At 49.3% G+C, this 27,124-nt stretch overlaps 1 protein-coding gene across 2 annotated transcripts in view; it reads left to right on the top strand.

The window, feature by feature from the left end:
* Positions 1-27,124, top strand: part of Nwd1 (NACHT and WD repeat domain containing 1) — a 62,928-nt gene that overhangs the window by 31,608 nt on the left and 4,196 nt on the right. For both annotated transcript variants that reach the window (XM_058576602.1, XM_046437462.2), the window contains exons 10-18: positions 4,705-4,902; positions 6,562-6,684; positions 9,550-9,758; positions 12,422-12,694; positions 16,144-16,234; positions 21,500-21,654; positions 24,023-24,299; positions 25,618-26,168; positions 26,943-27,048. In XM_058576602.1, the coding sequence (XP_058432585.1) occupies positions 4,705-4,902; positions 6,562-6,684; positions 9,550-9,758; positions 12,422-12,694; positions 16,144-16,234; positions 21,500-21,654; positions 24,023-24,299; positions 25,618-26,168; positions 26,943-27,048 (1,983 nt within the window). The remainder of the gene's footprint in view (positions 1-4,704; positions 4,903-6,561; positions 6,685-9,549; positions 9,759-12,421; positions 12,695-16,143; positions 16,235-21,499; positions 21,655-24,022; positions 24,300-25,617; positions 26,169-26,942; positions 27,049-27,124) is intronic.

The raw sequence follows: 27,124 nt of genomic DNA, 5'->3' as shown, positions 1-27,124 counted from the left end.
TTCCCCAGACCTTGGAGAATCTCTCTAAATCCTGTTGCTCTGCCTGTGACGCTGTTTTCTTTGTGTTTTTCAAATTTCATTTTGAATTTAATTTAATATTTTTGGTGTTGTGGTATTAAAGCCAGAACCTCACACGCGCTGAACACTATTTTAAAAAAAATTATAGCAAGGGCTGAGGTTGTGGCTCAGTGGTAGAGCGCATGCCTAGCACGTGTGAGGCCCTGGGTTGGGTCATCAGCACCACATAAAGATAAATAAATAGAATAATGGTATTGTGTCCAACTACAACTAAAAAATAAACATCAAAAAAATATAGGCAAAATACATGTAGCAAATTTCACCACCTTAACCATTTTTAAGTGTTCGGTTTGGTGGCGTTAGGAGTCCACACGTGTGTCAGGCCAACTCCACCACCATCTGTACTCCTCTTTCACCTTCCCAAGCTGAAACTCCGTCTCCAGGAGACAGGGGCTCCCCAGGCTCCTCCCAGCCCTGGGGCACCCACCATTTCACATCCTGTCTGGGTGGCTTGGATGACTCCGGGGCCCTCCCGTGAGTGGAATCAGGCATTGTCCTTTCCTGCTCCCAGCCGAGTGCCAGCCCGGCTGGACCAGCTTAGTGTCCAAGACGAGGTGCACCTCACACTACGGTGTGTGGCCAGGGCCTAGTCCTCTTCCTGAGTGACATCACTGAGCGCATGTCCTCGGGGTTCATCTACACGGTAGCCTGAGTCAGGATTTCCTTCCTTTTCTGGTTGAATCACACCCATCGTGTGTTCTCTGCATTTTGTGTATCCACGCATCTGTCCGAGGTGGTTGCTTGGCTGAACATGTCAAGTGACAAATGCATGAATATCTCTTTGAGACCCTGCCTTCCACCCTTTTGAGTTTGTTCCCAGAAGTGGAATTGCTGGATCTTAGGGTGATTCTGTTTAACTTTTTGAGGAATTGTGCACCACTTCTCACAGGGACTGTACTTTTTTTAGTCATCGATGGACACACTACCTTTATTTTATTTATTTATTTTTATGTGGTGCTGAGGATGGAACCCAGGGCCTCACACGTGCTAGGTGAGTGCTCCACCACTGAGCCCCAGGGGATGTACCATTTTACATCAAACAAGAACAACTTTCCGTCTACTCTTGGATATTCAGTGCCTGGGGGCCTGGGAATTAAACTAACAAAAGCTGAGCAGAAGAAAATACGTACAAATATTAACTGTATGTGCATGAAAACTTCACAGAAAAGAGGAAAAAACCCAATGATGTGGCCAGATCCGGGGACTTATATACCAATTTAACAACGGGTGATAAATTGTGAAGGGAGTGTGTGGAGGAAGGAGGGGGTTACAGGGGTTTAAGTCCCCACATCCAAAGCGCCTCTCCATGGTGGCCTGGGGATGGAAGAGCTGTGGCCTGGGACTCCCTTGCAGAGCTGTTCATCTTGGTCTGTGAAAGTCCTTGAGTTGTTTGCTTCTCTCCAGACGGTGCTGGGAATGACCAAGCCTGGCCATAGCACATGACATCCTGGGGGTCCTGCTTGTGATTTGCCAGCTCGACACCCTCCTGTCAAGCTGCATTTTCAACCACTGCCCTGTTTCCATCTGTCTTCCTGTGCTCTCTCTCCCTCTCTTTCTCTTTTCTTTCTTTCTTTTTCTTTTTCTTTTCTTTTCTTTTTTTTTTTTTTTTGAGACAGGATCTTGCTAATTGCTGAGGGCTTTGCTACATTGTGAGGCTGGCAATCCTCCTGCCTCAGCCTCCCAAGAAGCTGGGATTACAGGCGTGCACCACCACACCTGTCTTCACTCGTAATTATCCTTGCTAATGGTTTTCTTTTGCATCACGTCTGCCATGCCGGCCTCTGTGCTTAATGAGAACGGTATCATTCCTTTGCCACATTTCCACCCCGTCCCATAGGCCAGACCTGGCCATGAACGTGGATTTCGGACCCCATGGTGTCAGTTGAAATCTCGGCTCTGCCACTTTCGGAAGTGCTCTCTGTCCTTGCATTCACCTCCTGGTCAGTCCTCCATTTTCTCATATGCAAAACGAGAATCCTAGGGCTTTGTGGAAGGGTATGTGAGTCCATTCATGCAGAGCCTGTCCCTGTGGTGCCATCAGGGTCCTGTCACGGCCACAGGAGAGCATCAATATTGCTGATGTGAAAGACCTTGGATGAGGCATTGCTGCACCTGGCCAGGGTTCTCATCATCAGAAAAATGCAGAATCAAACAGAAGCTGCAGTCTGTGCGCTTGGTTACACCTGCCTCTTGCACCGCACAACCCGTACTGACATCCCAGCTGCAGAGCCAGCTCCTTCAGAGGTCCAGGAATGTTTAAGAGCTGTCCCGGCTCACTTACCACTTTTTCTCTCTCCCATGGAACAGCACAGGGAACTGTCTAAAAAGAATGACAATGTAAGAGGTGCTCCCCAGGAACTGTAAGCCTCCCTGGGGTGACTTCCTAGTCCAAGGGAAGATTTAAAAGTCCAAATCCCAGCAAGATCTTTGCAAACCCCTTGACAACCTGTGGCTCACCCTCGATAGGTGTAGGAATAACTGTCACCACCAGGGGGCGCTGTAGGACAACCCTGAACACTCCACAAGCTGGGGACAGGGATACCCATCTGAATAACCCCAAGACCGTCCATCCTCAGGGTCCAATAGAGTCGCTTATGATCCTGTGTGTGTTTCAGTAGACTTTATTTATGTATTTATTTAGCATTTTTAGGTTTAAAGGAAAATTGAGTAGAAGTTAGAGATTTCCCGTATAGCCCCTGCTCTGATCTTATTGGATCAGAGGTTTGAGGACCATTGATTTTGATTTTTTTTAAATGAATTAAGGCAGTATTATCTTGATAGTTGATTTGATTGGCTGTACCTTAAATTTTGCATCTGCAGTAAATGCCACATTCACTTCTGGTCCCAGATCTGTCCCCCATTCCACCCATGGAACCACCAGCATACCAAAGCCCAAGGAATTCTTATCATCTTCCCAGGCTCCATGGTTAGAAAGTGCCAACAACAGGCTCAGAACGAACAATCTAACTTCAGCATATCTGGTATATTAGTCTTTGTTGTGTTGTTGTTACTGTAATGAAATACTTGAAACAGGCCACTTTATAAAGAAAAGAGGTTTGTCTTGGTTCATAGTTCTGGTCCAAGGTCGATGGCCTTTTTTTTTTTTTTTAAAGAGAGAGAGAGAATTTTTAATATTTATTTTTTAGTTTTTGGCGGACACAACATCTTTGTTTGTATGTGGTGCTGAGGATCGAACCCGGGCCGCACGCATGCCATGCGAGCGTGCTACCGCTTGAGCCACATCCCCAGCCCGTCGATGGCCTTCTTGCTGGCAGAATCCTGAAGTGGTTCAGAGTATCACATGGGGAGAGACAGGGAATGGGAATGTGTTCTTTGGCATTCCTCCCACTTGAATCATGGCATCTCCCACTGATGGCATTATTTAATCCAAGTCATTTTCCAAAGGTCCCACCTCTACACAACACGGTCAGATTCTGTTTTCTCTGTTAATACCTGACAGTCGGGATCAATTTCAACACATAAAACCTTGGGTAACACACTCTTGGCATATCCCACCTAGCACCTGGTCTTTGTTACGAAGGGCATTGGAATCAAACTCTTAGGGGTCAGATTTCTTCCTCTTACTGTCTGTGTGACCTTGTGCAAGTCACTTAACCTCTTTGTACCTCAATTTCCCCCTTTATAAATCTGGAATAATAATGATAGTACTTCCGTGTAGCAGGCAGGAAAATCAGCCCACCCCGAAAAGGATATATGTACCTGCTAATCACTGGACAAGTGACTGTTATGTAGCTACAGCCAAGAAGCCCCTGGAGCCACCAGACAGTGACAGCGGCAAGAAGGATCCTCCCTTGGAGCCTATGGAGGGGGCGTTGCCATGCCAACCCCTGATCTCAGGCTGCTCCCCGCAGCTGTGAGGGGGTGCAGTGCTGCTGTTCTCAGTCGTCCAGCCTGGTACAGGTCCCCCTGGCCTCCAGACGGTCCCCTACTTGTGCTGGTTTGATTCTAGGTGGTGCGATCTTGACGTGCATCCGCAGACACCTTACTTCACACTTTGAATCTCAATCTTTTTTTCTAGTCATTGAGCAGCGGCTTGATCCTCTCATAATGCTGAGCTATAGCCGCCCCGCGGTCCCGAGGGGAGACAACGGGGCCCCCACGGTGTGCTGAGCGGGGTGTTCAGGGGCGTGGTGGGCTCCAGGCGCTTCCCACTTGCATTTTCAACTTACGATGGGTTTCAAGGGTGAGGCCCCATCGTAAGTTGAGGAGCACTGTGCCGTACCCTGGGACTTGCTGGGGAAATGATCGGGTGCCTGTGTTGTTCTGGGCTTTTCAAACACAGCAACGGACAAGGCAGATGCGTCTTTGTTCTGGGAAGCTGAGGGCTAGGGTGGTGGGGAGACCAAAAGAAACCCAGAGGCTGGGCTGGGGCTCAGTGGTACAGCGCTTGCCCAGCACGTGTGTGGCCCTGGGTTCGAGTCTCAGCACCGCGGATGGATGGATGGATGGATGGATGGATGGATGTTCATTAACAACCAAAAAGAAACCCAGAGAAAATGGCAAATCGCAACTGAGGTCCAACCTGAGCATGGGGTGGGCCTGGAGGGGCGGGGCCTGGGCTGGAGGGGCGGCCCCACCCGACCTCCACCGCACCCCCCCTTGCAGACGGGAGCGTCCTGTATACCGAACTCCTGGCCAGACTCCACTTCTTCGCCGCGTCCCACCCCGCGCTCGTGGGGCAGCTGTGCCAGCAGGCCCAGAGCTGGTTCCGAGTGTGCCCGCATCCTGTGCTGGTGCCCCTTGCAGGATTCCTCCAGCCCCCCGGGGGACCCCTGCGGGCAGCCCTCACGGGCTGTCACAAAGGTGAGTGTCCCCAGCATAGCAAATCCCGCCAGGGCCCTGCCTTCCACGGGGCAGCAGCGGCAGGTGCTGGGGCTGCGCCTGCTGCCAGTCAGGAGCCCCGTGGGCGCTATCAGCGCCAGCCCTGGCCGTCTCCTGCTGCCTCTCCTTTCTGTCCCCAGCGGCTGGAGATTACTGGTGTAAATGCTGCTAATGAGCCCGCTGCCAGAGGGTGCCTCCAAGGTCCCCTCCCAGAGAGCCCGGTGTCACCGCCCTGAGCGGCTGCAGTTCCCAGGCTTGTGCTGGGAAGCCTGGGGACTAGGGATTGGTGCCTGGTGGCTCCCAGAGGCTAACAGAACTGCAGGCGGCCCCGGGGCCCCCGAGGGTCACGGGAGAAGAGGACCCAGGGCAGGTCATTGACTCATTATCCTTGGTTCTTCCATCGGTCCATGCATCCTTCCTCCCTCCCATCTCCCCACCAACCTTCCTGTCCACCCACCGCCCACCTGCCCTCCATCTTCCCTTCCACCCACCCTCCCCAAGCCACCCCTGCTTCCTCTGATCCCCCCTCCTACCCACGGGCTCATCTGTCTGTCCACCCAACCCCTCCTCTGCCATCTTGGCCTGCCCCCACCAGCCACACCCTGCCCCTTGTCAGCTTGCAGGCCACCTATGACCTGACTCTTCCTCTCCCGTCCCCACCTCTCCACCCACCACGGCTCATCCACGGACCAGCGCTCCGCTCACCCACCCGTCTCCGACGCCTTCCTTTTATCTGCTCACCTACCATTCCTCGTTTTCACTGTGACATCTCTATCAGCTCAGGGGTCAGATGCCGGGCTCTTTCTGTACCCCAGGACCCAGGAGAGAAAGTCACACTTCCCAGGCCCTTGTTTCCAAAAGAGGCATCCTGGGGTGCTGAGTGGGACACGTGGAGGAATCCCTTCAGGGGCGGCCACTAGAGTGCTGGGCTGAGGATTCTGAGGCTGAAGTTGGTTTAGTGGGATAGACTGTGCCTTTGTCAGGATACAGGTTCAGATGTTGTGACAGAGACCAAAATAACAGGGACTTAAATAAAGTAGAATGACCTGGAGACAGAAATTATCATTTCTGCTCTTGTCTTATTGAGTAGCGCTTTGATATTTCCAACTTAAGGCCTGGGCAAGAACCTAGATACTTTTATCAGGGCCTGGAGATGTTCCATCCGCCCAGGTTCAAGCTTCCTGGGAAAAGCCACCGCTGGCTGCATCACAGAGCATCAAGGCACTCCAAGACTTGGGGACCCTATTGTGTCCTAGGGAGTCGAGCAGATCCCCACTCACCAGATGCCAATAGCACCTTTGTTCCCAGTGGTGACATCCCCATATGTCTCCAGACATCACTCACTGTCCCCTGGGGGACGGAATCACCCTGGTGAGAAGCACCAAGGACAGGCTGGGTTTAGTCCTTCCTCTTACCAACGGCAACACAAATGTCACAGCAAGCCCCTTGGTCTGGCACCTGACAACCCCAGCTACAGAACCCCGGCTCTGCTGCCTCCTCCCATGTGACTGTAGACAAGGGGCTGAATCTGTCTGTGCCTCGGTTTTCTAACTGTGAAGTGGGGGCTCTCTAGAGGATCCCCTGGCTGGGCACCTGGACACAGGCACTGAGGCCACCACTGTCTCTTTTGCATGGCTGCAGGTATCACCGCCATGGCGTGGAGCCTGGAAGAGAAATTGTTGGTGGTCGGCACCCAGGATGGCCTCGTGGCTGTGTGGGACATGGAGGAGCAGCAGGTGGTCCACATTCTAACAGGACACACGGGTGAGGCTCAGCAAGGGTGGGGTGTGGTCAGCATCTTCCTCGTGTCCCACAGCAACCTCCTCACAGGTTCACTTCTCTGTATTAAAGCTGATCTCATTTCCTGCATCAGGCAGCTAGAGCTGCGTAACAAAGCTTCACAATACACAGTGACAGTTACGCTGCTTCTTCAGCTCATCTTCTGTGGGTCGGTAATTCAGACTGGGCTCTGTGGGAAGTTCCTCTGGTGCCAGCCAGACTGGTTCATGCATTGGCAGTCAATTGGCTGGTTCAGGGTGTCCTCAACCGAGATGGCTCAACGCTGTTCTGTGTGGGCCTCATCCTCCTTCCTGCAGCCAAGGTCTAGCAAAGTCAGGGTTTCCAGAAAGCAAAATGGAGCTCACAATATCCAAATTCCAGACGTGGAGGTGGTGCTCCGTCAAGAACCATCCAGAGTCAGGGGGTAGGGACATGGGCTCCCTCTCCTGATAGGAGGACCTGCAAAGTCACCTCGTCAAGGGTCTGGAGCACTGAGGGTAAAGAATTGTGGTCTTTCTGTGTCCACCTCAGAGCCTGCCTTGGTTCATTTCTGCTGCCATAACAGGGTTCCACAGACTGGGTAAATTGTAAATGGCAGGAGTTTATTCAGCTCATGGCTATGGAGGCTGGGGGGTCCAAGGCCCAGGGACCCTCTGATGAGGGTCTTCTCACTGCATCACGTGGTCAGAGAGCCAAAGGAAGAGGGAGCCCGCCTCCCGTGTTCTAACTGACCCAACCCTTTAGAGGATCAGAGCCCCCATGACCCGATCCCCTTTGGAAGGTTCCACCTGTCCCAGTATTGCTTTGGGGCTAAGTTTCCAACAGACAAATTTGGGGAGAGGGACATGCAAACCACAGCAGATCCTAAATGAGTGTTCCATTCTGCCTGTGTCTTCCACACGCGATTCGTTCACTGAATCCTTGACTGAGCTTGGTCCCACGTCCCTTGTACCAGGCCCTGTCCTAGGTACTAAAGGGAGACGGAGCAGGGCTGATCTGAGTGGAACCCAGGCCTCCTCCCCCAGGCTAGGCACACGTTCACTGTCCACAGCTCCACGGTGAACACCTTTCTAATATGGTATTCGTGAAAAATCAAAATGAATGCAAAAAACCCAAGGTGAATACGATCTCAACCTGCCTTTTTCACTTTTTCTTATTTTCTGAGCTGGGGATGGAATCCAGGGCCTCACCCGTGCTAGGCAAGCCCTCTGTCACTGAGCCCCAGCCCCAGCCCGATAACTTACCCCTTCATATTGATGAGCAGTACTCCATCCTAAGAACCGACCACAGTTTGTTCATCCGTTCTTCAATCTGCATCGTTTCAATCCTTGGTGATCATGAACAACGCTGCCGTACGCCATGGAATCTTTACACTTAGAACGCTTAAAGGCAGCAAAAATAGCTCATTGTTCCCCAAAGCTCATTATCTTCATCTCTTTGGGCTTCTGTAACAAAATGCCACCGTCTGGGTAACTTAGACACAACAGGAATTTATTTCTCACAATTCTGGAGCCTGGGAAGTCCAAGATCAAGGCCTCAGGGATTCGACATCTGGTGACAGATCTCTGATTCATTAAATCGGTCCACATCATACACAGATGGTCCCTGGCTTATGTTAGTTTGACTTGTGACTTTTTGACATTGATGGTTGAAACTCATGAGAACCTACCCATAAAACTATTGTTTTTCATTTTCAGTCCAGTATTCAATACGTTACATGTGACATTCAACACTTTATTTTACAACAGGCCTGTGTTAGGTGGCATTGGCCAAGAGTAGGCTAATGTGAGGGTTCATAGAAAGAAACGTCACTGGCGCTGGGGCTGGGCTCAGCGGTAGAGCAGTCGCGTCACAGGTGAGAGGAGGCCCTAGGTTCAATCCTCAGCACCACATAAAAATAAATACATAAAATAAGGATATTGTGTCCAACTACACCTAAAAAGTAAGTATTTTTTTTAAAAAGAAAGAAATGTTACTTTAAAAGGTTCTACCTTGCCTAACATGTGTGAGGTCTTGAGTTCAATCTTTAGCACCACAAGAATAAACAAATGGATACAAAGTAATACCAACTTCTACTTCATCAGCAAAGTGAGGAATTAGTTGATTTCTTGTATCAGTTTGCCACATTCAGATGATCAATCTTTAGAATTTTTACCAATATGGTAGGTGATTAGGACATATTGGTATTTTGTTTGCATTTTTTGTGAAGTCAAACATGATTTTCAAATGTTTATTGTTTACCAGCACTATTTTTGTAAAAATCCTATTTATTTTCTTTGTCCAAGTTGTAAGTAGATCATTTGCATTAGTTCTTGATTATTTGTAAGAATTCTTTATTAAGGAGAGTCTATTAGTCTGTTTTATGTTGTAAATATTTTTTCCTATCTGTCACGTGTCTTTCAACTACATTGTATATTCCTGAAGCTTTACATATTCAGGTAATCATTTGGTCAGTTTCTTCCTTTTATTTCTTCAAAATTTTATGTTTTGTTTGGGATGTGTCTTTCCAAGATTATAAAAATTACAGGAGATTTCTTATAATCTTTCAAGAATTGTACACTATTCTTAAAGCATGTTTATCAATTTTAAATAGCCTCTGAATGCTGAACCTTTGTAAAATTCAATTGTCTCTGCTTATTACAAATTCAACATCTGGGACAATTGATTGAATCCCAACCCATTTTGTCACTCTTAATTTTGTTCAGTTGCCATCCATTAATTTCAATTTGGATTGGTTCAAAGCCATCCACCTTTGGTAAAGCAGGGTATTTACAAACTGGCGGGCACTTTGATAGTTATAAGGACACAATGTTTCTGGCTAACAGACCCTCCCTTCACATTTTGCTGCAGGAGAGGTGAGGTGTGTTAAAGTTTTTGCAGAAGGGATTCTTGCCATCTCTGCCTCTAAGGACCACACTCTGCGCGTGTGGAACTTACTTTCTGGCCAGGAGAAATTTTCCATTTGGGATGGAGGCTCAAAAAATTCCACTGAACCCCAGATCTGGAACCTTCATGTGGATGAAACAAATAAAATCATGTATTCAACCTCTGGCTCCAAGGTAATGAACATCGGCCTTGTTTGTAAAGGAAGGCTGATGGAGTAGGTTCTTCCCATACGGAAGGGCTCTCTGAAATGGGGGGGGGTGCAAACGGGGCCACACACCACTTGAAAGGGCATCAGAGGAAGTTCCAAATGATATTGAGAGTATTTTTCTCTTAACATTTGTGGCTTTCCATCTTTTCTAATAGAATACGTTAAGGCTATATGTCTCCCTCTAAGTACAGCTTTATCTGCATCCCATCAACACTTGTTTTTTGAGACAGGAGTCTCACTGTCTTGCCAGGTTGGCAAATCTCATGATTCTGCTGCCTCAGTCTCCCGAGAGACTGGCATTACCAGTGTACATCACTATGCCCTGATCCACACTTTTAATATGTTGTGTTTTAATTTACGTTCAGCTCAAAATGCTTTCAGATTTCACTTTTGAGTTCTTGCTTGACCCATATGCTCTAGAAAAGTGTGCGGTCAGTTTCCCAAAAATTCTGGGGTTTCTAGATAGTGTTCTGTTATTTTTTTCTAGTTAGATTCTTTTTCTATGATGTGAATCCTTTCAAATTTATTGAGGTGTTTTATGATCTCTCTTAGTAATGTTCCTGTAAATCTGAAAATGATGCATGCTCCACTATGTCCTTACATTATGTTAGTCATAACCCTGTGATCGATGCTTTATGAAAGGAGACACCCAATAACATAGTGGATAAAAGCTCAGTAACTAAAGCAAGGGAAAAAACCTATAAACTCATCCTTTGGTATCCAGGGGGATTGGTTTCAGGACTTTTTCAGATTTCAAAATTCACAGGTGCTCAAGTCTCTTATATAAAATGGTGTAGTGTTTGCATCTAACCTGTGCATATTTAAAATCATCTCTAGATAACTTATTTACCAAATACAGTGAACATGCTATGTTCACAGTCATTATAGTATTGGTAATTGGTATCTATTAATTACTACGTTACATTAGCAATTGGTAGTTGTTACCAGGAGTATTGGTGCTTATGAACTGTGCTGTCCAGTGCAGAAGTCCCCGGCCAGATAGGGCTGTGGGAACACTTGAAATGTGGCTGCTCTCACCTGCTGGATTTCAGAGACTTAGTATGATAAAAATAGTATAAACTATTGCCATCATAATTTTATAGCAATTACACCTTCAACTGCTAACATTTGGATGTGCCAGGTTAGGTGAAATACATTTTAAAAATTGATCTCACCTGTTTCTTTTGACCTTTTTAAAGTGGCTAATAAAAATTTAAAATTACATGCAGCTTGCATTATATTTTTAGTAGACAGGGAGTGTTTAAGTATTTGAGAAAAATTCATCCCAAAATTGATTATAAAAATCATCTTTGTGATTAGCAAAAGTTTGGAAAACACCGTAAAGTATAAAGAAGTAACCCCAAAGATAATCACTGTTAACATCATGTGATTTTGCTTTGTGCAGTGTGTGTGGGCATATGAGTTTTTCTGTGTGGGCATATGTATAAAGTGAAATTGGATTAAACCAGGTATGCAGTTTTATGAAACTGTTTTCCCACTTACTATTTTATAAGCTCCTGAGTATTTGCCAATAACTAAACATTCTTCAAAACCATGTGCTTAGCAATTGGGTAAGATTCCATTATGTGACTCCATGTAATTCATTTAATCCTTTATTGTTGGACATAGAGGTTGTTTCCATTTCTTTGCCCTTACAAATAACTGAATAACTTTGTGTGTATATAGTCTTTAACTCCCACTGGAGCTCATACTATATGCACACCATTGTGTCTGTCTTTTTTTTTTTTTTTTTGGAGATGGGGTCTCACTATATTGTCCAGGTTGGTTTCTGCCTCCTGGGGTTCAAGCAATCCTTCTTCAGCTTCCTGAGTAGCTGAGATAAGAGATCCTCCTGCCTCAATCTCCCGAGTACCTGGGTCTCCAGGCACAGGCCACCATGCCTGGCTCACCCTTTAATTTTTTAATCTATACTTTGGAGGTAGAATAAACATCAAAAGTTTAGTAATCAGATGAATAATGCCCATTAAAAAAGATACTTTTGAGGAAGTTAAATTGAATTTTAAGCTGCTTTATTCAATAATCACTTGTAACGAACAGGTATGTCAATGCCTGGGGCACTGCTGACATTTTTTTCTGTGTTAAAAACTTTTAAAATTTGGAACAATTTTGGCTTTAGGTAAGAGCTACATCGAGGTGAGAGTCCCCTGACCCTCCACCCAGCCTCCCTTATTGACCACATCTTCTATAACAAGAGTAAGTTGGTCACAGTCAAGACATTAATATTGATGATCACTATCAGCTCAGCTCTGACTTTACTGGGAGTCCGTCAATTGTCCACATGTGTCCTTTTGTTTTAAGATCCGACACAAGATCCATAATAGAAATATCATGAAATAGAAAGCATGAACCACAGAAAGGGATGGCTCTCGTCTCACGTGGTGGCTGTGCCCGAGTCCCAGATACTGGGAGCAGAGGCGGGAGGTGGCTTAAGTCAAGGGTTCAAGGCCAGCCAGGGCAGCTCAGGAAGAAAGTCAGGAACGAGAGAAAGGAAGGAAGGGGGGAGGAGAAGGAGGGAGGGAAAAGTGGGGTAGAAACAACGGTCTGATCTGCCTGTGGAGGCGCAGCCGGGGCGCTGCTGGACGGCTCTCCTGTTCACTGTTCCCTTAGATCAATGCTTGGAATTTAGAAACGGCGGAGCTGGTTTTCCGCATCCTGGGAGACGGTGCAGATCCCTGGGTGAGCACGGCCGTGCTGCCTTCCCAGACCAGGCTGCTGACCGTGTCCAGGGGCGGCGAGGTCACTCTGTGGAACTCGGCCACAGGGAGCCTGCAGGGAAAGCACCGTTTGTCCAGCATCAAAGAGGAGGCCCCCACCTGTGCCGTCTCGGTCCAGACGCAAGGCAAGGTGGTCACTGGGTTCAGCGACGGCTCCGTCTCTTTGGTAAGTCACTTTGCTGCTCATGATGCGGGCACCTGTTCACCTCAGGAGTATCAAGACACTCCAGAGGTGGGAGAATGACCTTCCTCGTGCTCTTTCTGTATGACATGCAGCTTCTCGATTCGTCACAGTTCAGGAGACCTCTGTGGGTGTTCCCAGGGCCTGGGTGATGTGGCAATGGTAGAGCTGGGTCCTTCCAGGAGGCGTTGGTAGGCATCCTCTTTGACAGGCCAGCAGCTGAATGCTATCCCCGAGTTCCACATGGTGGACAGATGCTCCCATGGACATTTATGTATGGACTGACCTGCTCGGTAAGCTGGGAGGGGAAGAGCCCCCAGCTGTGACGCTGTACCTGTTTCCAACAAGAAGCTTTCAGAAAGACAGAAAACCATTACGGGGACCTAGATGCGATTGCAAAAGCAAGTCACGGGCTGGGGATGTGGCTCGGGCCGTGGCGCGCTCGCCTGGCATGCGTGCGGCCCGGGTTCGATCCTCAGCACCACATACAAACAGGGATGTTGTGTCCGCCGAAAACTAAAAAATAAATATTAAAAATTCTCTCTCTCTCTCTCTCCCTCCCTCTCTCACTCTATCTTAAAAAAAATGAATAAAGGTATTGTGTCCAACTAAAAAAGAAATATTTAAAAAAAAAAAAAAAAAAAAAAAAAAGCAAGTCACATAAGGAGTCGTGATGGAGAAGCACAGGCGCCATGCTAGACAGGGGATGAACCGTAGAAATGTAAGAGCCCTGTCTTGGGCAACTTTGCATTGCTCTAGTAAAATGCCCGAGGTTAGGAACTTTATAGAGAAAAAAGGTTTATTTGGGCTCACAGTTCTAGAGACAGGCAAGTTCAAGAGCATGGTGTCAGCATCTGCTCAGCTTCTGATGAGGGCCTCAAGCTAATCCACAGAAAAAGTTGGACTAGCCCATAGCCATGGCCATTCTTTTAAATGTTGTCCATGGGATCTTGGGTCTCAGTGACAGGGCTGGGACTGCATGGCCCACAAAGCTAAACAGATTTACTTTCTGGCTCGTTCCAGAAAAAGTCTGCCAAGCTCTGGGCTAGAGGTGCTTTCATGGAAATAACAAATTCTCGTGGGGCGTTCGCTGTCTGAGGACTCCGTGTCTGTAACGTTATCTAACCCTGAAAACAGCATCAGGATGTAGCTGCTATTGTCGTCTGTTACAGCGAGGTAAACTGAGGCACAGAGAAGGACGGCCATTTGCCTAAAGCCGCACCCCTGGGGAGAGGTTTCCAACTCCAGCAGCCTGGCTCTGGCCCTGTGCTCCGACGGCTGTGTCCAGCTTCCCAGAGCCAGGCTTTCAGGACCTGGAATTCTTGACGCCCGGGCACAGTCCACTCTTTGCTCTGGGGTTTGCCCTGACCTTGTAGGACATTGAGCATCATCCCTGACCCCTACTCACCCAATGCAGAGTATCCTCAATCCTAACAACCAAAGATGTCCTCAGGCCCCGACCAGTGTTGCCTGGGCACAGTCACCCTGTGGAGGACGGCTGCCCCAGACACACTGTATAGAACAAGGGCAGCTTATGTCCAGGACCTGAGATGGACAGTTATTATGCAAGTGACCATTAAAACTCATACGGACAGCAGTCAGCCCTGGACAGGGAGACCAAGGGGGACGGTGGGGTGACGCTCACACACGTTCCAGGCAGTTTTTGGTTTTAGAATCTTATACAGTATCATTGTTGAATCATCTAGCTCAGTGGTCGAGGGGAGTGCTTAGCATGTGCAGGCCCCGGGTTCCATTCCTGGCACCAGAAAGAAGGAGGAGGGGGAGGAGGAGGAGGAGGAGGAGGAGGAGGAGGAGAGGAGGAGGAGGAGAGGAGGAGGAGGAGGAGAGGAGGAGGAGGAGGAGGAGGAGGAGGATCACCTAAAAAAATAAGCAATAACAACCATGAAGAAGAAATTCACTTGGTCCTGCCTGTACTAAATACAGATTGAACAACTTATCTTTACAATATTGAACTGGTGCAAATGACTCACTTTTAGGGTTATCTGTGCAGCCCATCTGTCCAAGATAATGAATGTAAAGCTTTCAATTTGGGGCCTCTTGTGGGTCAGATGCTTAAAAATCAGTAGCCGAATTTGGGATGAATATCAGGATTGAGGAATAAAACTTCCCTTCAGAAATGGAGAGTGTGTGGTCAGTTACTGTACTGATATACCTGAAGCTGGGAACTTTATAAAGAAGACAAGTTTCTTTAGCTCACAGTTTTAGAGGCTGAAAGTCCAAGGTCAGGTGACCCATCGAAGGGCATCCAGGCAGGAATGTAAGGGAGAGGAAGAGATTGCATCGACAGACAGAAAGGAGAGAGCGGTGTCTGAGGTCCCACAACACCTTGTGAGGGTATGTTAGTCCCCTTTTCTGTTTCTATAACATGATACCACAGACTGGGTCAGTTATAAAGAAAAGGGGTTTATTTGTGCTCATGGTTCTTGAGGTCTAGTTTGTAAGGCATCATCTAGTGATGGCCTTCTGCTAGCAGGGTCTGTCGTCAGTGCCAGGGAGCTTGCGTGTGTGTGTGTGTGTGCATGTGTGTATATGTGTGATCTCTCTCCCTCTCCTCATGAGGCCACTGGGATTCAGTTATGAGGCCCCACCATAACGACCTTATCTAACTCTAGTCACCTCTCAAAGACCCCAAGTCAAGTCGAGTTTCCACTCTTAATACTTCACACTGGGGACCAAATCTCAATACATGGACCCTGGGGCCCACCAGGCCATTCCCAGACTCTGGCGGAGGCCACGTCCCCACTGACCTAAGGCCCGTCCGCAGGCCCCACTCCTGCGGCTCCTCACTGCCTCCCAGCACCACCGCCCCAGGAGCCGAGCTGCCAACGCATGAGCCCCGGGGACACGCTTGAACCGTGTCCACCCCACAGGGCTTCCTCTGGCTCCAACCTGTGTCTTATCTTATTTTGGGGGTGCGGGGGGCGGGGGGACTGGGGATGGAACTCAGGGGCCCTCGACCACTGAGCCACATCCCAGCCCTATTTTGTATTTTACTTCGAGATGGGGTCTTGCTGAGTTGCTTAGGGCCTTGCTTTTGCTGAAGCTGGCTTTGAACTCACGATCCTCCTGCCTCAGGCTCCCCAGCTCCTGGGAGTGTGCGAGCCTCACCTGCCTGTCCCAACCTGTGCTTATCTTATCTGAGATCTCCAGAGCTCCTTCAAGGGTAGAAAATGGTGCTGGAATGTTCCCTGGGTCCCTGAGCGGTTCTGACAGCGTCTGCACCATGGCCTTTGGCAGGGTGACTCCACGCACTCCTCCACCTGCCATGACCCTGCAAAGAGGTCCCGGCTGCATCTCCCACTTAATATGGGGCAACTGGGGGGCCAGGGGTTGAGGATCTGCTCAGCATCTCTGCCCTGGGTCAAATCCAAGCTCCGTGGAAGTGCTTGACCTTTGTCCTTGGCTCTGGACAGGTTTCCCCTGGAGGAGACAGGTTGCTGGAGAAGCTTCCAGAAGCTGTGGGATTCCTGGTGGTCTCTGAAGACGAGTCCCTTCTTGCTGCAGGTAGCGTCTGACTTTCATTTTCAAGTGTTGAGGGAGACATTCAAAATCGGGTGGGAAGTGGGGAGGGCTTGGGGACAGGGAAGATTCCTAAGTCAGAGGTCAGCAGGCTTTAGCAAAGGGCCACCGAGCAAACATGTTTTGGCTTCTCAGGCCGGAGAGCCGTGTGTCACCAGGCTCTAGTCTGCCTTTAGGGCACAAAAGCCAGTTTGGGCACTTTGTACAGCCTGCGTGGTCTTGTGCCCGCATGAGTTCACGGACACTGGCTTTGAAATTCCATATCAGTCTCATCTGCCCTGAAATCCTAGTTATACTTTCATCTCTTTCAACCATTTGAAAATGAAGAAACTGTCCTTGGCTCAAGGACCACACAAAAACAGGCCCTGAGCCGCCCTGGATGCCCGGGTCCTGGGAATCTCCTAATGGCTTTAGGCTTCAGGAGTAGCCATCCCGGCAGGACAATCACAGCGGCCAAGCGCACCAAGGGACAGCAGAAGATGGAGATGCTTTTGTGCCCAGGGCTGAGCCCGTCCGTGCAATCCCCGGGGTTAGGGTCTGGCAGCCTCCAGGAAGGACATCGGGTCATTGAAAGCGATTGTGACTGGTGTTATGACAAGGCGAGAATCAGGGTCTGGGGAGCATGTCACAGGGTTCCCTGCCTTTCTCCAGGGACATCAAGGAGGACTCCCGGTAGAGGGGACCAACGGATGCCCCACAGCCCAATCTTTTTTTTTTTTTTTTAATATTTTTTAGTGTTGATGGACCTTTATTTTATTCATTTATTCATATGTGGTGCTGAGAATGGAACCCAGTGCCTCACACAGCAAGCACTCTACCACTGAGCCACAACCCCAGTCCCCCACAGCCCAATCTTAAAAAAAAGTTAATGACATATAATAATGGCACATATTATGGGGCACACTGAGAATCCGGTTATGTATACAGTGGGTAATGGTCAAATCAGGGGAATTTCATCTCCATCTCCTTGAACATTGACCATTCCTTTGTGCCAGGAATCTTCAGCTCATCTTATAAAATATATAATAAATTATTAAACGCTGTAGTCACCCCAGTGCACTGTAGGAGACAGGGGTGAATTCCTCCTATCTGAATGGCTTTGGTACCTGCTGTCCAGCGCCCCTTCCCCTTCCCTTCCCTTCCCAGCCCTGAGCAACACTGTTCCACGCTGCGCTCCCAGGAGACCGACTTCCTCGCTCCCACATGTGATGAGAATATGCAGCAGTTGTCTTTCTGCGCCTGCTGAATGTCCACCCACGGGGCTGGGGCTGTATCTCAGCGGCAGAGCACTTGGCTAGCATGTGCAAGGCACTGGGTTCAATCCTTAGCTTTGCATTAAAAAAATAAACAAAATAGAAGCCTGCTGTCCATCTACAACTACCAGAAAATTAATAAAAAGAAAGATTGTCCACCCGTGCTGAGCCACCCATATTGTCACGAATGACAAGATTTAATTATTTTTGTGGCTGAATCCTATGACCACCACAGCCTGACATTTCCAGGGGCCAAAGACACGGGCCAGCCCCAACCAGTAATGCAGGCCATTTTTATGATGGTGAATGTTCTAGAAACCCTCTTACAGGAGGTAAAAAAGGAAATAGATGGCATTCATGTTAATCATATATCTTACTTAACCCATTAAACCCAAAGACTTAGCAGGGAATCAATGTGAAAATCAGTAATGGGATAGTTCACATTCTTTTTTTGTTCATTTTTGTAACTAGGTTTTTGAAATCTGGTGTGTGCTTCACACTTATGGGATATCTTGATTCCCACCAACCACATTAACAGCCACCTATGACTGACGGTAACTGATTTGGACAGTACAGGTCAGCAGACTGACTGATAATAGACTGACTGATGATTGATTGATATACCTTCTATCCTCTTTCCAAAAGAACTGTTGGTGGCTTAAGAAAGAATATCAGAGCTGGAGGCACAAAATAGAATCAGGATTGAGGCCAAAGCATCAAGGATCTTAATCACCTAGAAAGGCCTTTCAACTGGGCTTCAGGTCTGGCTCCTTCCAGCAGCCAATGAGTGGATGGAACTTGGGCAATTCCCCATTCACAGTTTTGGAAACCAGTCTCTTGTTCTCAAAACCAGCCTGACCCCAATTTAGCAAAGATAAGACAAGGGTCCCTTTTAAGGATTATGAATAGGAGTGCAATGTGGGTCCCCAAGACTGTGTTCAGTTCCATGAAACTCCACATCTCACAGAATTCAGAAAAGGCAGAACCTATCATACACACAGTTATAGTTAATGGCAGCAAAAGGATTCAGATTAAAATCAGCAAAGAGAAGAGGTCACGGGGCAGAGCCCAGGAAACAGTGGACACGAGTTCTCTCCTGGTGGCGTGTCTCGCCTCTCTCAGCAGTGAGGTGCAGTCAGTACACTGCTGTCCTGCTGACCCGGGGTTCACCAAGGCCCTGTTGGTCACACGGGCGGAGCTGGTCGTCTGCATGGCTGACCTTAGTCTCCAACCTTCCCAAGGTCAAGCTGACGCTGCCTGTCTAAAGCTCCCACCAGAAGTCACTTTGTAACTGTCTAATGTGACACCAATCCCCCAGGTACAGAAAGACCACTCATGCCGGGCGTGGTGGTGCACACCTGTAACCCCGGCAACTCAGGAGGCTGAGGCAGGAGGATTGCAAGTTCAAACCAGCCTCAGCAACTTAGCAAGACCCTGTTTCAAAATTTTAAAAAATGATAATGAGCAGGTCTGGGGATGCGGGTCAGGGTTAAGCCCAAAGAAAAACAAAAAGACTGCTCCTACCAGGCAGCATTCCAAAAGCCTGGAGCTGGGCAAAGGCCAGATCTCTGATGTGCAGGGTGTGGACAGCTCAGGGCGCTGGTTAGCCATCACCTCCCAGGTAGATACACACACCCTCTGGGGGTCACTAATTTGATGTACAAGTTTCTTATAACACTCTTCTGCGGGAGCCGTGCCTTCCACCAAACAGACAAAGCCCCCACACTTTCACAGAGGCTCTGCGAGGGGGTGAGTGGGGCGCTGACCCCACCTTCCTGCTGACTTGGCTTGGTCCTGGGGTCCTCAAGAGGCTGGCACAGCACGGTGGGGCCCACCCTCAGCACGAGAGTCGCCGCTATGATAACAGCGGCTAAGGCGTAGGGTGGTTAGGGTTGGTCAGAACCCGGACTGAGTGATCTACTCCTCTACTCTCCAACAATAGCTCTGGGAAGATGGCACTTTCGTTATTCTCATTTCCAGATGAGGAGACTAAAGCCCAGAGAGGTTAAGTAACTTGCCTGAGGTCACAGAGAGGGGCTGGGATTTGAGCCCACAATCTGGTTTAACTCCATGTTCTCAATCATGGTGGGGACTTACATCAGAATATCTATTTATTCACCCATGATATTATGTTTCTGAACAGCTGGAAGAATTAACTGGTGGCCTTCGTCCTCTATAGGCAGTAATTTCTGGGATGGTGCCAGGTACCCGCTGGAATAAGATCCATGATAGTGACACTGGGAATGAGCAGCTCAATCTGGGACCCACAGTGTTCCAGGAACAGAAATATTTTTGTAAAGTAAGGAGGTGTTCACACACACACACACACTCACACACACACACATGCGCTCACACACATTCACACACACACACACACACGCTCACACACACAGAGTCGTGTTACTCTTCTGGCTGTGGGGGCACACCCCACACTCAATGAGCAAAAGGGGCCTCCCTAGCCCTGGCCATCCGGCCCTTGCCCACCGCCCTGCCCCTGGGTGGGCTGCCAGGTAACACACAGAGCCTCAGTGGACTCTTGCCGCAGCCCGGCTGGCTGGGCAAAATAGCTGGGGGGGGTGACGAACAACTTGTGTACCGTTGATACAGCGGGAGTGGAAGCCGTTTATTGCAGGACAGGAGCGGTATTTATACATTCCACACAGCTTATCTAATTAGCATAAACTAGATACAGCAGTCAGCCAATCAGGAATCTCCACACTTAATGGCTCGCTTTTGTTACTTCTCAAACCACTCCCTCTGGCATTTTGCCAGGCACCATCCAGACTTGTTTACAAACTCTAACATTCCCCTGGCAAAATGCCAGGTGTTATTTTGACTTGTTTACAGACTCTAACAGACTCTGCACGTCGGGTGGAACAAGGGTCAGGGGAAGCATCCTCATCGATTACGTAAGATGAACTAGTAAAAATGTGTTGGTCCCCAGGCCTCCTCTTCTGGCTCATTGGTTGTGACACTGCAGTGCTCTCTCTCCCTTCACTCTCTTCAGTCCCCCCAGCCTCCTCGCTGCCTCCTGGGCCTCCCCTGACCTCCCCCTCTCCAGGGACTTCTACTTCCTCATCCCTCCAAGGCCAGGTCAAACGTCCTGAGCTGTGCTAACCCACCACACAAACTGGGGGACTTAAAGCAATAGAAAGAGCTTCTCTCATGGTTCCGGAGGCCAGAGTCCAAACCGGGGCCTTGGCAGAGCCCTGCCCCCTCCTGAACCCCCCCGGGGGGGGGGCGCTGGGCAGGGTCCTTCCAGCTTCTGCCAAAAGCTTTCCTTCGACTTGTAACCCCCTCGGTTCAGTCCTGGCCTCTGTCTTTACCTGACCTCTCCTCTGTGTGGGTCTCTGTGCCATTTTCCCTGCCTCTGGTGTCCTCACAGCAACCTGTAATCCCCGTCCCTCTTTCCCTTCTCCCTCCCTTCTTCTACTAACCAGCTTCCACATTATTATAACAAAATACCTGAGCTGGTGAACTTATAAAGAGAAAAGGTTCTTTGAGCTCAGAGTTCTGGAGACCTCATTGCTTCGGGCCTCTAGTGGGGACCCCAGATGGTAACAGCAGGTAGCCTGTGGCCCAGTAACCCACTGACTTCATGATCCAGGAAGAAAACAGAGACAGGGGACGGGTCAGAGTCTCCTGTCCCCTCCAGGGGCTCTGCTCCCACTGACGGGGGCCTCCCGCTGGGCCCCCCCATCCCAAAGGCTCCCCCACCTCCCAACAGCACACCCTGGGACCAAGGCTTCTTGACTCGCAGGCCCTGGAGGGGGCTCAGCGCTTCCTTCCTTCCTCCTCCTCTCTTCCCCCGTCTCCCTCCTCCCTCCCACCCTCCTGTTTACCAAGGGCTGCTCCTGGCCAAGCTTTGCGCTCCCTGAGGACCAGGTGGATGTGGACCCGCTGCCAGGCAGGCGGTGCTCTACCACGTCTCTGTTGATGGTCTTAACCCTCCGGCTCCACCGGGCACTAGACTGTAACCCGGCCCCTGCCGTTTCAGGCTTTGGAAGATCCGTGCGAATATTCTTGGCCGACTCACAGGGCTTTCACCGTTTCATGGCCAACGACTTGGAACACGAGGACGTGGTAGAGACAGCTGTTTTTGGAGCTGAGAACAACCGGATTGTCACTGGGTCCCGGGATGCACTCATTCAGGTGAGGGGGATCCAGAGCCGCATCCTCATTTCTTCCTCTGGAGTAAAAAAAAAATGTGACTCTTTAGGAATCTTTTGTCTGCACAACAGGAAACCTACAAACTTGAGTTTGGGCAAAATAGGGCAGTTCATGGGAGGGTATGGAGGTGTCTGCTGGGCCCCAACAGCAGACCTGGGTGGGAACTATACAAACCCAACGGAGGAGGTACATTTCCTGATTAGACCTGAAAAACTTTGTCTTACAGGGTAGACCAGGGTTGCGGCAAAGAAAAGTTGTCAATGAGTTCAAAGTTGTGGAGGCTGGTGAGAAGAGCATGTGGCCATGTATGAGTTTTCCAATCCCTTGATTCAGGCACTCTTTATTTTTTATTTTTTGGGGTACCGGGGATTGAACTCAGGGGCACTCAACCACTGAGCCACATCCCCAGCCCTATTTTGTATTTTGTTTAGAGACAGGGTCTCACTGACTTGCTTAGGGCCTCGCTTTTGCTGAGGCTGGCTTGGAACCCGCCATCCTCCTGCCTCAGCCTCCTGAGCCACTGGGATGACAGGTGTGTGCTGCCACACTCAGCAAGCCCTCTTTATTTATTTGTTTGTTTATTGATTTAGGCACACTGGGGATTGAACCCAGGGGTGCTCTGCCACTAAGCCACATTCCCATCCCCTTTTGAGATATTGAGACAGGATCTCACTAAATTGCTGAGGCTGCCTTGAATTCACAATCCTCCTGCTTCAGCCTCAAGTGGCCAGGATTCCAGGCACATGCCACTGCACTGGCCCCTCCTGACATTCTTAAAGGTTATTAAGCACCTCAGAGAGCTTTTGTTTATGTAGAATTTTATATTTATATGCACATTTTACAGTTGCATGTTCTGTTGCTATAATGAAACTGCTGATGCGAGATTCTTTATTTTAAAAAAGAGGTTATAGCCAGGTGCATGGACGTGACTGTAACATCAGGCACTCGACTCAAGAGGCCGAGTTAGGTGATCCCATGTCTGAGGCCAACCTGGGCAACAGTGAAACCCTGTTTTCTTAAAAAAAATGTTTAAAAGGGCCCCTGGAGTAGTTGTTTAGGGATATTTTGTGTGCATTTATGTAGCATGCGTGCACACACACGCACAGGACTATTTAGCTTTCAGTTTTAAAGACCCTCAACTCTGGTGACGTCTGCCAGGCTGTGTCATATCATGGCAGATGGCATCATAAGGGTCCCCTGAGAACTACTTCATCTTTTCTCACTGGAGGATGGTGCCTCCGTGACAGGCACCTCCACTAGGCCCCACCTCTTAAAGGCCGCATGCTTCCAAACATGAAGCCCTGGGGGACTAACCACAGCACTGTGTGTGTGTGTGTGTGTGTGTGTGTGTGTTCTGAGGCTCACCAGACATATGAACGATGTCCTGTGGAATGACCTTAGATTTTAGGAGAGTCACGCAGAGTCCCCAGTGTGAACGTGAAACCTCCCCTTCGTGCATTTCGCCGTTTCTCAAGACCAAGAGATCAGCATTAGGACAATCCTATGAACTGAGCTCAAACTCTGATCTGATTTCCCCAGTTTTCCCTCAAAAGTCCTTTTTCCATCTGGGATTCAACCTGGGATCCCTCCTTGCATTTGGGATCTCTTCATATTTACCCTCTTAAGAGTGAAGAAGGAGGCAATACAAAAATATGTAGCCAGGAATGCATTAACATGACATGTTCACATGGTAACACACTTTCATGAAAACTGTCTCCTGAACAAATAGATCTGTGCATATGTATGTCTATATGTGTGCATATTCATGAGGAGTGTGGCGGCTTCCCATTTTCTCAAACCTCCTGAACATTTGGCGTAGTGGAAGACAGCCTGGATCCTCATCTTCGACTCTGCGTTCTTACATTTGTTGTGATGTCAAGTGTCACACAGCTTCTGGAAAATTCCCGAGTTTATTTGTAAAAAGGAAGGGAGCAGAAAAGATCCATAATATCTTAGAATTATTATGAAAATAATTTTGATCCTTGAAGACCCTCTGAAAAGGTCTCGGGGGGCACCCTTTGACAATTGCTGTGATTGCTGGTGGGGTTCGGGGGGGCTTGGGGGCTGGGGAGATAGGAAGACCTTTTTTTTTTTTTTTTTTTTTTTGAGAGAGAGAGAGAGAGGGAATTTTTTAATATTTATTTTTTAGTTCTCGGTGGACACAACATCTTTTGTTTGTATGTGGTGCTGAGGATCGAACCCGGGCCGCACGCATGCCAGGCGAGTGCGCTACCGCTTGAGCCACATCCCCAGACCAAGACCTTTTTTAATTTGGGTGGCCAATGGGCCTAAGGATGTCCCTGATCTGGTGGCGTGAGGAAAACGTTGCCTTCCTGTTCTCTGTGCTCAGGTGTGGAGTCTGTCAGAGCAGGGGACCCTGCTGGACGTCCTGGAAGGTGTGGGAGCCCCTGCGAGTCTGCTGGTCCGCGGAGGGGCCCTGGTGGCCTCCGCCTCCCAGCAGTCCTCATCCTTCAAAGTCTGGGACCTCACCTGCACGCAGAGGCCCCGGGCCTCGGCTCCCTTCCTGGACCGCACGGGGCTCACTGCAGTGTCCCACAACGGAAGCTACATCTACTTCCCCCAAATCGGGGACAAAAACAAAGTCACCATTTGGGACGTGGCAGAAGGTTTGTAGGATACGATGTGATCATTTCTGTGGGTAAGAACTGAAGACCCCCCGTCCCCCATCTTAGTTAGGCTGCTCTAACGAATCTCCATGAACTGGGGGCTCAGACGCAGACATTTACGGCTCATGGTTCTGGAGGCCAGAAAGTCCGCCATCAAGGTGCCAGCAAATCTGTGTCGGATGGGGCTTTGCAGGTGGCCGTTTTCTCGCACCGTCCCATGGCAGAGGCCAGCGTGAGAGAGCAAGCTTTTGTATCTCTTCTTCCGGGGGCACTGATCCCATTCCAGGGCTTCACCCTGTGACCTAGTCATTTCCCAAAGGCTCCACCTCCAAATACCAGCACATTGGGGGGCGGGTTTCCACGTCTGAATTTGGTGGGGGAAGGACACCAACTTTAGTTGATAGCAACCACAGGATCTTCTACCTCTAGGTGAGGGCACCAGGCTTTTGGGCCCCTCTATCAGGCAGTCATTAACTATGGGCTGTCCTGTGAGGGGACAGACCCGCAGACATCTCCACATGAGTGGATGCCTTCATGAGATGCCGATTTTCGGTAGAAAAATGGAACTGCGGGCACCCCTGGGTCCGGAGGGACTGGCTGGAGAAGGGGTCTCTGAGCCCATCATCAACAGTACCTCCCACCTCCCCACTGGAGGTGCCAAGGCGTAACATTTCCTTGTTAAGGAGAAAACAATACAGAGAGGAATTCTGACCCTCGACTTCATTCTCAAGTTCATTCTTTCTTTGATTTGGCAAACAGCCTTCGAGTGTCAGCGGGCAGGTGAGGGGGGAGTTGGCAGCGAGCAAGTCAGACAAGGCGACTGTTCTCAAGGTGGTCACCTGCTGGTTCAGGGGCAAAGCAGGACACAATAAATGGAGAGGGGTGTGGGATGGGGCAGGAGTCCACAAACGGCAGCCCCGGCCTGGCTTGGACACCCACACTTCAACACTGACTGTCTACAGCTGCTTTTGAGCTACAGAGGAAGGGTCCGGGTCCGGCTCTTTCCATAAGTTTGTAAAGGACAAGTCTGGGGTCAAATCCGGGTGGTCCCGTGAGCCTCAGAGACGGTGGGAAGGAGCTTGCATCGTGTTCTGAGGGCTGTAGGAGACCCGACAGCGTGCGGCAGGACAGGGAGACGATGCCCTTGGCATTGTAAAAACCTCCCACTGTTGAAGAGCAGGACAGAGTCAGGGAAGCTTGCAGTCCCCAAGTTGAAGAATATGGGTAACGAGTTTTAAAATCCTTAAAAAAAAATAAGAAAACCAGGGAAGCCGTGCGCCCACGATCCAGTCTCAGTGTGGCCCTCTCCCTGTGGCAGGTGAGGAGCAAGATTCCCTGGACACGTCCAACGAGGTCAAGTGTCTGGAGGTCGCCGAGCAAGCCCAGCTGCTGTTCACGGGCCTTGTTTCCGGAATTGTCCTTGTGTTCCCCCTGAATTCCCGGCAGGACGTGATGTGCATCCCCCCTCCAGAGGCCCGCAAGGCCATCAACTGCATGTCCTTGAGCAAGAACGAGGACCGTCTGGCCATTGCCTATGACAACATTGTCCTGGTGCTGGACATCAGCCCTGGAGACCCCTGTCCCGTCATCGATGGGCCAACATACACCTTTTATACCCAGCTGCCTGAGACCATAGCCTGTGTGGCCGTTTTGACTGATTACCGTGTGGTCTACGGCATGACCAATGGCGACCTGTTTCTGTACGAGTGTGCAAATTCCAAGGTGTTCCCTTTGGAGGCCCACAGGAGCCGAGTCACCTGCGTGGAGGTCAGCCACCAGGAACAGCTGGCAGTCAGCGGGTCTGAGGAAGCCTTGCTGTGTCTCTGGGAACTGGAGGCCTGCAAGTGGAAATTCAAGATGAGCTACACGGTGCGTGACCTGCCCCACCACATTCACAGCGGGTCTTGGCTTTAGAGAATTGGTAAAGAGCTGTCATTTATTAAGGGCATACACGTGCCACTGTCAAGGGTGGTGATTAGGGTGCCATAAGGGAGAGAGACACTTTCCTTGTAAACAGGGTTTAAGGGGATGTCAAAAAACTCTGTAATCAGGAGGAATAGAAGTTGAGTGTCCCTTGTCCAACACACTTGGGACGGGAAGTATTTTGGATTTTGGGTTTTATCAGACATTAGAATATTTGCATATCTACAGTGAGATCTCTTGGGCATGGGGCCCAAGTTTAAGCAAGAAATTCATTTATGTTTCACATATACCTTGTGACTTCATGTCAATTCTCAAAAAGTTTCAGGTTTTTGAGTACTTCAGATTTTGGATTTTTGGATTAGGAATGCTCAATGTGTAATTCCCTCTTCTTATTCTGAGATCCAACCTGGGAACCGGGAATGTTTTCAGCACATAGATTTTAACTGAATGTGATCATAGTTAACACTTAAGCAAGGCCACTTAAGAAACTGAATCTTATCATTCAGTCTCCGGTGCAAAATGGAGATAACCACTCAATACATAACCACTGAATCCAACGTCAATGAAATGACGGTCCTGGGGAAATCTGCCCTCACCCCATCTCTTCAGGTTTTCCTTTGGTCCATTTCCTGAGGAGGGCTTCAGAGCCTGGCTCTGTGGGGTTGGCCTCCTGGCTGTGTTTCAGTCTGGAATCAGGATCGCACGGTCTGTTTTCCACAGAGTTCCTTCTGCAGAGGAGTCCAGTGCGCTTGCTTCTCCAAGGATGACAAGTTTGTGTACGTGGGCTTGAAGGACCGCTCCATAATTGTCTGGAGCGTGCTGGATGGTGAGTTATGTTGCTGTCAGGGAAGGACTGAACTTTGATCTGGAGAGAAAGGGCCTTGGCTCAGCAGCTGGGTCTT

This window comes from Marmota monax, unplaced genomic scaffold (assembly GCF_021218885.2).
Source record: "Marmota monax isolate L192 unplaced genomic scaffold, Marmota_monax_Labrador192_F-V1.1 WCK01_AAM20220418_F8-fsc00021, whole genome shotgun sequence".
Taxonomy (NCBI): domain Eukaryota; kingdom Metazoa; phylum Chordata; class Mammalia; order Rodentia; family Sciuridae; genus Marmota; species Marmota monax.
This window is presented reverse-complemented; position numbering and strand designations above follow the sequence as displayed.